The 13,113-nt window shown below is 40.2% G+C and overlaps 1 protein-coding gene across 3 annotated transcripts in view; it reads right to left on the bottom strand.

Annotated features, from left to right (window-relative positions):
• bach2b (BACH transcriptional regulator 2b) overlaps nucleotides 1-13,113 on the bottom strand; it is a 100,324-nt gene that overhangs the window by 15,978 nt on the left and 71,233 nt on the right. For all 3 annotated transcript variants that reach the window (XM_084953428.1, XM_084953429.1, XM_084953430.1), the window contains one exon: nucleotides 7,878-9,389. In XM_084953428.1, the coding sequence (XP_084809554.1) occupies nucleotides 7,878-9,389 (1,512 nt within the window). The remainder of the gene's footprint in view (nucleotides 1-7,877; nucleotides 9,390-13,113) is intronic.

Raw genomic sequence — 13,113 nt, 5'->3', positions numbered from 1 at the left:
GCCGATGGAGCTCGGCAGATGCTCCCTTGAGACCTTTGGACACTTAGATGACTACAGACAGAGGTACGGCAGAGGCTGCTCACCTCTGTTTCTCCACCAGATTGTGTACAGCGGTGGCTGAGGCATCACCTGGTGCAAGTGCTGCACTCAGGGGGATAAAGCACTGTGCCTACCCATGACAGAATCAAAATTACTTCTCACTGAAGAGCAAATTTAGATCTCAGTCTGTCTCTAGGAGAGGAAAAAGGTTTGAGTTTCCTCATTAGAGGTACAGCCCTCTGAGCTGCCAGGGACCCTCATCTCGACTCGACATCTGCATGCAGACACATGAATAAATAATAACGCAAGCTTTCAAGGCCACACTCAGCTCTGTGTGCTCCTCCAGGGCACGACAACTCCAGCCTCAAAGAAAAAACAGGCAGACCTATGAAACATCAGGAGCAGCCAGGTTCACACAAAGCCAAGGGCAAGATGACTCCTCGTCTGTGATTAGAAGGATTATGTACCATAATGTGGAACGGACTGATATTTATATGTGGCACACAAGCTATTTAAACTACAAGCCTAATTTAACGATTTAGTGAATTTTTCTATGTTCTTTGTATGTAGAATCAATAATTAACCCGACATTCATGTCTTTGGACCGTGTGCTGATTACTCTAAGATCTTTGGCCAAAACAGGCGAAGAAGAACAAGAGGGAAGGGGATGCCATGACCTTGTAATACTTTCTTTCTCGACTACTCACTAGTACACAGGGGATGGATAAATATAACCACTCCACCGCACTAACGAGTTCAGCAGCACAGCCGGGATGACAGAGTACGCTTCAGCCATGGTCATAAATTCACAGCCAACTGCTCTGGATTTACATTTCTTTGCAGCTCTCCTCCCCACCCTTAGTCTACTTCTCTGGGTCATTATGCTGGAAATGGGGTACAGAGTGAAAAGTAGGGCTCATCTGTTATCAGCAGCGGTGCGGTGCCAGGCATGGGCGATGTGTGCTGTTAAACAATAATTGATGTTCCAGTCTCAAATTCAGGATACAAATATTACTTATGTGATGCTTTCGACTAGAGAAGAGACAAGTTCTCTCACAAATTTGGAGCGTCTGCACACCATGCACTAAAATTTGTCTCACTGCTTATACTGTTGTCTTCAGTGCAGCATCACCCTCTCTGTCTGCTTCTCTGAATATGAACAATCCAGAACATGAAAACAGCAAGATGAACATGACTCAATGTCTTTTTAATGATGTGAAATGAGGCAGATAAAAAAAATTAATAAAATAACAATGAGCAGGTGGGTACTCATGTCAGCCTAACAATACTGCCATACAATTGCTGTTGTTTTTTTGTTTTGTTTTTTCCATTTGCTGCAGATCAGTATCAGTCTCATGCCAGTGCCTTCAGTGTAAAGCAGGATGTGGTAATTTACTTTTTTAATGTTGCAATGTTGAAGCGCTTCATTTGAATAAACACCTCCAACATCTTAGAGAGTTAACCAGCTCCGTGCCAATGACAGAATGATAGAAGAAGACAATTGCTGCCTGGCCTGTAATATTAAACTGCATTTCCTTTTGTCTCCACTAACTACAGATGTTGCCAATTAAGCTATTTGATTCAATTCGATGCAATTTCATTCATATAGTGCCAAATTACAACTGCCACCTCGAGGTTCTTTATATTTTCGGGTAAAGACCAAACAATATCAGTGGGAAAATCCCAACATTCAGGTGACCTCCTACGATGAAGCAATTGGCCACAGTAGGAAGAAAAAAATCCCTTTTAACAGGTGAACGTGAAACATTACACACGCTAAAATGCAATCAGTAGGTAAAATTAGAATTCTTCATTGGTGTGAGTTGTTTATTTTTACAGAAATCTCTTTGGCTGTAGTGATCTGGACTGAAATAATAATATCTGTATTAAATACATGGGCACGACTGGGGCTCAGGAGGAAGAGCAATTTGTCGGATTTTATCGAGAGCTCAGTGGTTTGGTCCCTGCTTTGTTCAGTTACACTTTGCAGGTCAAAATGTGAATGGGCAAGATACTATATAACAAAAAAATGTCCCCAACGTGTGTGTGTGTGTGTGTGTGTGTGTAGGAAGTTTAAAAAAATGCATAAGATATAGGATAAAGTTGATTTGATTTCTTTAGTTTCAGCAACACGCAGGTACCATGAGGAGACCTGCTAGCCAAGTTTGAGTGGGACACCTCGATGGATGATCCACAGTGGGACAGTTCACTGTGGTCTGCGTTCCACCTGCAGAATCCACCACAACCCTCACTTTACTCCCACACAAATGTATTTGCTCTGGAAGTTTCTTTAAAAGCTAAAGCAATTTCCTAAAATTGTCTCTAGTTGACACCTCTGGCATAAGTCCGTGTAATATTTGCCTCTCATGTAATCCAAATTAAAATTGGATTTTATACTGGAATAATTCTGCATGCGTTTAATTAATCCCATCTCACATGCTTATAAATTAGATTGTAGAGTAGACTTTCCCATGCATGCCATTAGTCAGCATTTAATGAAGATCATGATAATGTTGAGACATTCACTGGTAACTGTTCTGCCCCACTCTGAGCGCTCTGCAGTGCCACTGCAAATTAAAAACAATATCAGACATTTAACTGTCAAAATAATGAGTTGCAGAGGAAACAGATATAAAGAAATGGGTTGGTAAATAAGAAAAGTGTGTCAAACTTCATCACAGAAAATCCAAAAACAAACCTTGTAGTACTTGACACTATTACTGGGAATGTGGGTACAAAACATCACAACACTGGTTTGCCAGTGGCTAAAAAGTCAACATTGCAAGAATTCTGCAGATTACCATTGGATGCTAAATGTCTCTGTGCTTCCAGGACCTATGCAAAGCCTCAAAGACGAGAGTCACTGGAGTCATTTCTGTGTCCCAGACAGCCCTGTGGTTTTAGATGTATTGCCCCTATGAAGCATGGACTGGAAAGCAATAAACAAACATCCTCCCAGTTGAAACAAGGCTCTTCCATTTTTGCCTACGTAGATGTTCTTACCATCATATTTCTGATTCCATTACAACATTAAACTATAATTCCAAAGAGTACTTTATTTCCAGTTGATGCTAATGTACTGCCTACAATTGCCTGGAGATGCTAAGGTAACAAAGGCACCAGTTACAAAAATTTAATGTGGCATCTTATTCATGTACTGGTATCACTATTGCATGCGCCTAAAAAACAGCTCCAAAGCTAACATTATGAATGGCAAATCTTTATTTAGACCACAGCCACATCATATCTAGACTAGAGTAAAGTTTCTTTGGCATTTTGCAAGAGGAGCGGAACTGATATTAAGGTCTGTGCATTTCCTGTCCTATTTTATGTGTTGCCTGACAGGAAAAAAAAATATCAATGTGCTGATTATCAGGACTACTTCCTTATTCCTCCCACTAGCTCTGAGATCAATATTTGCACTGCTGTGGCCAGACTATACGCGAGAATGAGCTTTACGCCCACACCACAGCCAGAGCTGGAGGTCTGACAGCTACAAGGAGACAAACTGGGGTACTAATGCTGCTTGCGCCAGATGCATGATACATGCTCAGCTTAGATAGTGCTGCTAGTGGAGATTTGCCTGCACTGTCATAAGCAAGTAGGACTGTGGCAACCAACACAGCATTAGCTATAGATTTGAGTGATCGAAATTCTCAGGTCTCTTTATTAACTCAACTAGTAACTAGTCGCGTGGTTCTGGCACGCATACTGCAAAAGAGCTCAAATCAAGACCACTAATGCGATCGCTGCCAATAAATGCAACAATCAGTGACACAATTTCATTTATTAAATATGCTACGAATCTGGCTATGTTCTCCCTGTGTTTGTATGGCTTTTCTCCAGATCCTGGAAAAAGTGAGTGGTCCTGTGAGAGGCTGGCAACACTGTCAGGGGTGTACCCCGCCTCTCGCCCTGTGGCAGCTGGGACAATTTTGTCATAGATGTTTAAGATCGAGCTCACTTTAAACAGTTTGCATTCTGTTTAGTCTACAGAAATGCATTATATCTCTTAAACGATATGCTTGCTGTTATATGTGGACATCAGCTCAGAAACACAAGCCTACATCTTGATTTCAAAAGTATTTAAAAATACATTAAAAAATTATCTTGATCATTTATTTCAAACATCACAGTTGAAATAAATGGATTGTGCCCTGTGTGATGTGGTTATTACACAGGACACATTATTAATGAAAAAAAAGGCAGTGTAGTAGCGAAACTGCTGGTTAAACTTTGTATGTTTGGTCAACCAAGATATTTTTCAGAGACATGCATCTTATACTTTTGCAATTTTTAATTGATGTTGATTTTTTTTTCGATTTCACTAGATAATAACTGCTTGCTTTGGTTACTCTGATGGTGACAGAGCGCCACTGGTGTGTGGCTAGTTGTGCAGTGCGACTTAAACAACGCCGTACGCTTTATGTTCCAATTTACCAATTGGAATTGAAATGTAATTTTTAGGCTGTTCTTCTGGTTTTATAGCTCAGTGCTATAAATTAATCCCATGTTACAGTGGCATATTTAGCAGGCCCTTCAAAGGCCCATAAATCTGATGGTAGAGGCTGGTATGCATCGTGCAGTGAATGTGATAACTACTCATAACTGCCAAGCTGCTTTATCTCGCAGCTCTGTTTGTGCAGCAGAACAAAATTCTTTCCACAGTAAAGCACAATCCTGTCATGTAGCTCCAAACCTTGCAACGCACTATCTCGCTCTGTGAAATGAATCACCATGGCAACACTCCACTATCTCTCTCTCTCTCTTTTTGCTCTCAAGTTCAACAAAACCAATTCTGCCTACACTTCAAGCAAATATCAGAGAATGTCATATCATAAGACATGTGCTCTTTTGGAGCCTCCTGGAGCCAAAAGGTCATAAGTTCAAACACTGGAGCAAAAAGACTGTACAATCCAGCTGTCTGGGGAGTGTGTCACAGCTTATTTGAGATATATACAATTTAGTGCTATTAACAGCTACTAATCAAAGGTAAAAAATAAATAAATACAATACAATACAACAAAATATTTAGAAAGAGACACTTTGGAGATGCAATGTTTTCACTTAACACAGACAGACAATCATTTGCACTCAAATTCACACCTAACAGCAATTTGGAATTACCAATTAACCTAACTCGTAACATGCATGGCTTTGGACTGTACCCAGAGCCACGCTAACACGAGGAGAACATGGAAAAGGCCCTGATCACACAGTGGATCTAAGATTAAAAGCGAAGATGGAAATTTTGCTTGTAAAAAACAGCATTTTTAGGCCATAAAGTTTTTCTCTGAGAACTGATTTTATTATCTTTCTCTCAGATGGGAAATCTCCTCCATGTTATTACACCAAGACTGGACTTTTTCTGAGAATTAAAGAGTCTATCAATGATCTTTACCTGGTAAACAACAGTTGTCTACATTTAGGAGTCTGGTAGACTGAGGGAGGAGGATGTGAAGGGATGGGGTGGGGTGATTAGAGGATTTGCTGTTATGCTTGTCAGCACTGTTGAGCTGTGTTATGGCTCCATCATGAATGTCACACCTACTCACTTCCAACTCACTGCAACCCCAGACAATTAAAAATTTACTGACACAGGACATTGTAAAGTAGTGGTTGAAATTACTTTGCAATATGCAAAGCTTGGTAGTAGTGTGGCCAAAGGGGGCCAGGTGAGGGTCTCTCACTAAACCTTTACTGTCCCCTATCGTTATCATATCAGTACCATATCATATAAGTGGGTAAAATTACAGATGATTTTGTCCTTACGTAAATGAAACTATAACAAAATAACAATTCAGTTATAGCCTTTGGGGATGCACAATAGCAACTGGCTCAAGGCCCCTTATAGGTAAAGACATTGATACAGAGAAATCCCTAACAATGGGAAGACCTCCCTGAGAGCAAGCACTTTTAAATTTAATCTGGATTAAACAGGGAGCAAATGCAGAGAGTATGGGAGAAATAAGCTCTCTCTTTCAAGTCCCTGTCAGTACCCTCACTCTAGCATTTTGGATCAACTGAAGGCTTTTCAGGCACTTTTAGAAGCTCTTGTGCTTGTTAATAGCAGATGCAAAACAAAATATCTTTAGTTTTGAATATGGACTCCCTCACATCTGCCTCAGTGTTAGCACCACTGGTGGTTACTCACTAGACATTGGACGTCGGCTAGATGTGCGGACTTGTCTATATATTGGTTCTGTTGGACTATGACCAATTCTGGACATCTGTACAACATCCAAACCAGGTCCACAATTTGGACGTCCAACCATGGCCCAACTTTGACGTCAGTATGACGTTAACCATTTGAACTTTAGACCAGGCCAGTTATTTGGACGTCATCTGGACATCCATGATAGATGCAGGGAATTTACATGATTAGTAAATATAATATTTTTTAATTCACAAATATTAACAATGTTGTTATCAACATGATACATATGAATATGGATTATTTATAAACAAACACAATTTATTATGTGTTAGCCTGCTAAATTATTCAGTAACCATGTTTCTTTGTTGTTGTTATTTTACATTTTCCTGTTTGTCTTTAACTGGTTTATTTTAATTAATAGTCCAGTATGAACTGGACTATCTGCTCAACAGTCTTTGTTGATACACACATTTTTCAAGCTGCCTGTGAGAAGCTGAGGAGATTTCTATTTGAAACCCACTGTGGAACTGCTCACTTTTGTTTTTAGCTCAGGTGCCTGCCGTATCTTGGAGATGTCCGCTGATCACACCTTTACACATAACTGTTTCTTTACAGAAAACATGCCCTCCACCCTCTGGAAACATGGGACTACAGAGCCTATAGAAGCAGTACAAAAATGACGTCTAGAATGAGTCTGTTTGACTTTGAAAAGACGTCCACAGCCACACTTTAGCCTGTACACAGAGGTCGTACAGACGACAACACTAGACCTTCAAGAGATGTTGAACGAAAAAAAGACCTTGCCTGGTGTTACAAAACAACCTCTTCAGTGGACTAAAATTGGACGTCCAAAAATGACTTATAAAAGATGTCACTCCAATGACAGCTCTAAATGTTAGACTCATGACACACATCTCTGAAAATGCATAAAATGCATCTATAATATCAAAGCACGTCTAGGTCAGAGACCGAATGATTAACTAAAGGCGGCAGCTTTATTGCTGGAGAACGTTCGAACATAAAATACAAGAAAACTAAACTAGGAACTCAAAACAAGAAGCTCAAACTAGAAAACTGGGAAACAGAGAACCAGAAGCACGGAGGAAAAACACAGCATGGTGAAGGTACAATGCAACAAAGGGCAAGGGAAAACACAGGGCTTAAATATACAAGGGAGTAAAGAGGGAATGGGAAACAGAAGGGAAACACAGCTGAGACTAATCAGACATAACGAGACAAGGGGAAGCAAAACTAGATACACTGACATAGGGCACAGAATTTCAAAGTAAAATAGGAAACACAAGACAAGGACAAAGATGCAGACTAGACACTGAGACAGAGACACGACTGACTGGGAAGACAGAAGGAACATGGAGACAAGAGTGACAAGACGAGGAACACGAGAAAGGCAAAGGAACAGAAATATAACACAAGCAGAACCAAAATCCGTGAATAACAATAATCAAAGAATACAACTAAAACACACAAAACACTGGGTCACAGACCCAGTACCGTGACAGTTTGTGCTGCTGTAAATCTTGCTTGTAACATTCCTTTTACTACACAATGATTTAATGACCGCTAATGGAGAGCAGGTAAATGCAATATAATTAGTGTTGGTGGACTTGAGTATAATAGCTACACTCTGTGTTAGATGTGAAAAACAATGTTTTATACTCACCTCTGATCCTTGCTCCTGCACGTGGCAGGACTCGCTGTCTCCCTCTGAAAAGGAGCCCGACTCATCACTAGAGTTGGTGCCATAGGACTGCTCACATTTGATCTTGGGCCTCACCTGGTTAAAAACAACCTCCCCTCCTACACTTTGCTCCTGCTGGTCCACATTGAGACAGCGAGCCACATTAGAGCATGGTGAAGAAGAGAACTCAAACTGGGGCAGGCTGCAGGGAGACCCTCCGCTGCCATCCTCTGCGTAGGAGTATGAGGAGCAGGAGCTGGAAGTTCTGGTGCGAGTCTCACAAGGCGGTGAGCGCGGGCATACTTTGATTGGCACTGGGCAGCTGGTATTGGGCCTAGGGCGGCACAGGACTTGGGGCTCAGAAGAAGTGGTGCTGGGACAATAGGACCGGGAGGTGGGTAGGGAATGGCTAGCTCCAGCCCACAGCCCCTTTGTCATGTGCTCAGAGAGCTCAATCTCCAAAGAGTTCCCAACAGGGTAGGAATGCGCTGGGTTTCCCAGGCGATTGCAGGCCCCTGAGGAAAATATGACACTGCGGCGGTCGATTTCAACTTCCTGTTTGCAAACCCCATCGCAGGAAGTTGATTTGTGGGACAAACTAGCAGGAAAACCATCCACCTCTTTTGGGGATGCAACAGATAGAGCCACCTCCCCAGTGAAAGGGCCTAAGTCTTTTTTATGATCTCCCTGAGAGTTTCCTTTGTCCTGGGGGCAGATAAGTCTGTTGGCGAATAGCTGCTGTGACGTGTTGGGCAGACTGGAGATGTCAACTCCTTTCTTGAAGAAGGCTCGCAGGCAGGAAGGGGACTTGGGTCTCTTGGTTCTTTCTACAGATATAGGGTTATCCATCTCCATGGCTGTTATGACATCCGTATCCCTGGCGTCCTGCTCATCCCCTGACAGGCACAAAGGAATGGCCTCTTCCTCTGCCTGTGGTTCCACTTTGATCTGTGCCAAAGGCAGTGTGCCCTGATTTGCCACTGCCCCACTAATGGTGGTCTCCTTTAATGTGCTTGGAAAACCTGAGGTACTGGTATGTGAGGAGGAGTCATTATTGTGCTTGTTGCAAGCCCACTGGTATTTCCGGTACTTGGGGCATCGCGGCAGATCCGATGCTCCATGGCGATCGAAATCTGGCCGGCTATCTGTGAAGTTACCAGGCATAGCCATCGTTAGCCGATCGTTGTCGGGGTCTCGACACGAAGTAAGGGCATCTGCACAATGTCGGGCCATGGGGGAGGTGGGCCTTTCTGCTTCTGATTGCATGTTCTCATCCTCCAAGTTATTTGCTTCTCCTGCCACCTTGTGGCAAAGCAGCAAGCCGTCCTCCTCGCTGCGCAGCTGAGCTTCCAGGAAGCGAAAGCATGAGTCCTCGAGGTTGTGCATGCGCAGGAATTCAGCACAGCGGATGACCTCCTGAATGTTTTCTCTGCTGAGTAACAGCTTAGCAGTGTAGGCAAACTGCAACAATGGGGCGAATCCTCTGGCAGTGACCTGCAAAAAACAGGGAAATTGCCAGCATTACTATCAGCGCAGCTATTGTTCAGAGCACTTGGAGTGTGGTGAGACAAACTGACAGCTCCAATGACATACAAAAACACTGCAAAGTACTGGTTAATCTTTTTATTGGGCCAGCACTGAGCATTCTATACAGCAGTAAAAGAAGATCTGGTGCTATACTGGACGTAAGTACGTTGTGTCCATCTTTGTATTCATAATACCAATCTGTGGGACATTCCAGCATCAACACGTCTGCTCCACAGTCATACAGAGTTGGCTTTGCCTACAGTCCTGCTACTGCTGTATTTGCAAAATTCTTATTTGCAGTGAGATGTATAAACACATGCAGTGGTTTATGTTTAGTTACCTATTTTTACCCTTGACATGAGAACTATAAAATAAAGAGATAGCTGTACTTCAAAGCTATATGATAGTAATTCTTAAAATAATTAGCAATGATCTTCACAAACTGAACAGTAGATCATAGCGAAAGTTTCAATATTGATAATAAATTAATACTTTTTGGATAATAATACATAAAAACACTTTTCCTTTCACATTTTGTATGATTTCCGCCTATTCCCATTGTCACTATGTGGCATTGGCTAATAGAGGGAAGCTTTCCATTCCATGTTTGTATACTTTATGGAGATCAGCATTAGATTCACACTAGGTTGTGTTCAGCTCTTTACTCTGGCTCTACCAACCAATTCCTGCAGGTTTATCCCAGGTTAGGTTAGGTACATACAGGTTAGGTTACTTCACTGGTGACAAACACAGTGAAGGGAATGAGATAGAAGCTACTTTTGAGTGTCCATTAATGTAAAGTCTTTCTTAAAGGATTTAGCAGATGCTTGTAGATGAAAAGCATGAGTAACACAATATGGGTTTAATAAGCCCAGTGTTTAGTTGTTTAGCTGTCTTTGCTGGGGGAAGCAAGAAGCTGAATTACCCATGGTATTCGGTGTGCTAGAATAGCAGTAGCTTCCAAAGGTCCTGCAGTCACTGTCAGACACCCCAGAGAGCAGCAGCAACAATCTGTTTTTTATAAGGACTGTTGGGGAAACTGCTTTGACTACCAGTGCCTTAACACTTCACACTGGACTGGTTTTTATATGCCACTTTTCTACTCTTCCTAGCATTCAAAGGGCTTTATACAAGACGCCTCATTCACGCCTTTAACACAAGAACCTTTTTTTTTTTTTTTTAGCTTAAATGCTTTCTAATATTCACACACATTCACACTCCGATGGAAGCATCAGAGAGCAACTTGGAGTCAGTATCCAGCATCTAAGGATATTTATTAGTAGAGTGGAGCAGCCAAGGTTTGAACCACCAACCCTCTGGATTTTGGCTTATCCAGGTAACTTCACCCTGGGTTTTCTGCACTACAAATGTGGTTCACTTCTTACAAGGGTAGATCCCCATGGATTTTTATTCTTTGTTTTCTTTTTTTCTTCTGTTGGTGGCGAACAAATTTATAATAATTTTATTGTTCGCTATGATCCAAAAAAATGACTACTGTACTTGCTGACCTCACATCAAATTTGTACAAATTTGGAACTTTATATTTAGTCTTTACTCTCAAACCCTAAAACAGCACATAGTCTGCAAATGAATGAAGAAGAAAATAAAAACTAAAACTGTCAGGAGCCCGTCATGTTCAGAATTTGGATTTAAAATCAGCTGAAAGAACCAAATTTTCTATGATTCTTTAAAAAAAATAACAGTATAAAAATACGTTGTTGCACTTTACCAAAACCACAAAGTACACTAAATGTGGTATATTAATGCTGTGTTCTACTTAATTCTACTTACCTCTTTCATACTCCTGGCAACAACAATACAGCAATACCTAACCCTCCTAATCAGTCACATTCATTTCACTTTGATGTGCGACAAACCGAGGTGATTTCCATGTCTCTTTTATCAGGCTGTGGGACAGTAAGCTTCAGTGTTTCAGTGGACCCACTTTACATTTTCAGAGCACTTTACATCACCTAAGAACCTAAAGCAACTAAAGCTGTTCATAAAAAGTAGTTCAAACAACTGTAAGAATATCAAATTGACAATGTACTTGTAATGTAAACTAGATAGATAGATAATATAATACAATAAATATAATATACCAGCAAATAATGCCACTCAATTGAGTGTATTTCAGACTAAAAGAAAAAAGACACATAAAACAAAAATATTTAACTTTAGTTGTTCATTATGTCCATTACTCAGTTAGCTACTCTGCAGAAAGAAGTCCAAGTAGGAGCAGTGTAGTATGTACATGTACATATATCTTGAGCTCATTTGTTGTATGGAATGAAGAAGATACAAACTGCCATGTATCGGGGGTTTTATCAGTCCAACAAGTATGAGCTAGCAGAACAAATGTCAGAGAGAGTCTTACTCTTGCTTTGGATTATTTCTTGTTATACTACAGACCAACATATTTACAATTTAAGAACTTCCTAGAGTTTTCTAGAATTTTCCACTGCTCACATCCACATAGTTTAAATTAAAATTAGTGATTTCTTTGGCACACATCAGTGATAAATCAGTAACTATTTTAGGTTTCAGGTTCTTAACCAAGGACACTTTAGCATATAGACTGGAAAAGGTAAGTCTACCTCATGAATTACAGCACAAGTATGTATTTTTTTTATTAGTGGGCTATACAAACTTGTAATCAAATGTAATCAAACCTGTAGAAAATATAGAAACCATACTAAATAAAAAAATCTAATGTTTTGCTGGACTTAGTATTGTATGTTTGATTCTTTTCTGTGCTTATTGCTTAGATGGTCAAGTTGGTGTATTCCCTCCGTGTTTTCAATTTTGTTTATTTAGTTTCAGTGTGTTTATTTTATTTACTCAGTGTTCCTGACTTTTCCTTCTACATCATTCCTCTATGCTAAGATTAGTTTTGTGTCTGAGTTCTCCTGTTTCATTATTGCTTCTTGCTTCCTGTTGTATTTTGGTGCCATTTGTCATTTTTGCATTGTGTTTATGGTAAATGTATGGGTTCTTATACTCATACTTCTCTACTCTACTTGAGACCACATTAATCAGACCACATGCCTAATTAATCCATTCATACCAATTTATACAAGCGCTTTTTTCTACACCTGTTTGCTTTCTATCTACATTTATACTCTGATAAAACCTTTGGGGAGCAACTCGGGGTTCAGTACCTTGCCCAAGTATACTTTAGCATGCAGACTGGAGCAGCCAGATACTGCACTGTTTGTTACTGGTTTGCGATTGATGACTAAATTTTAGATTTAAAAAAAGATTGTAATTAAATGAAATACAGTGTAAAATGTTTATTTCATCACTAAATATATTAATGTAGTGTATGTTTTCAATTAAAGTTTATTACAGGTTTCCAAAAGATAATCCTTATTTGGGATTTTATGGAAGTTAAATTTTGACTATTATAACAATAACATTTCATCTTTCATGGATCACTCTTCCTTAATTAAAACAAGTCTCTCTTACGACTAAATGACTTCACACTGTAAAGCTCAACATTCTTCTCCAGAATTTTCAGCTGCCTTTTCACGACTAGAAATATATCCCAGTTGTGTTTCTGACTCAGCCTGTGTGACACTATTATATAGAGTTCCAATGTTAATGTCAATATTATATGAATAGAATTTATGCAAGTTTGACTTGCATAATTAGTTTAACTGAGTTTCTCTGTTGCTGTGACATGATTACA

This window comes from Perissodus microlepis, chromosome 15 (genome assembly GCF_051167445.1).
Source record: "Perissodus microlepis isolate ML-2025 ecotype Zambia chromosome 15, ASM5116744v1, whole genome shotgun sequence".
Classification (NCBI taxonomy): Eukaryota; Metazoa; Chordata; class Actinopteri; order Cichliformes; family Cichlidae; genus Perissodus; species Perissodus microlepis.
This window is presented reverse-complemented; position numbering and strand designations above follow the sequence as displayed.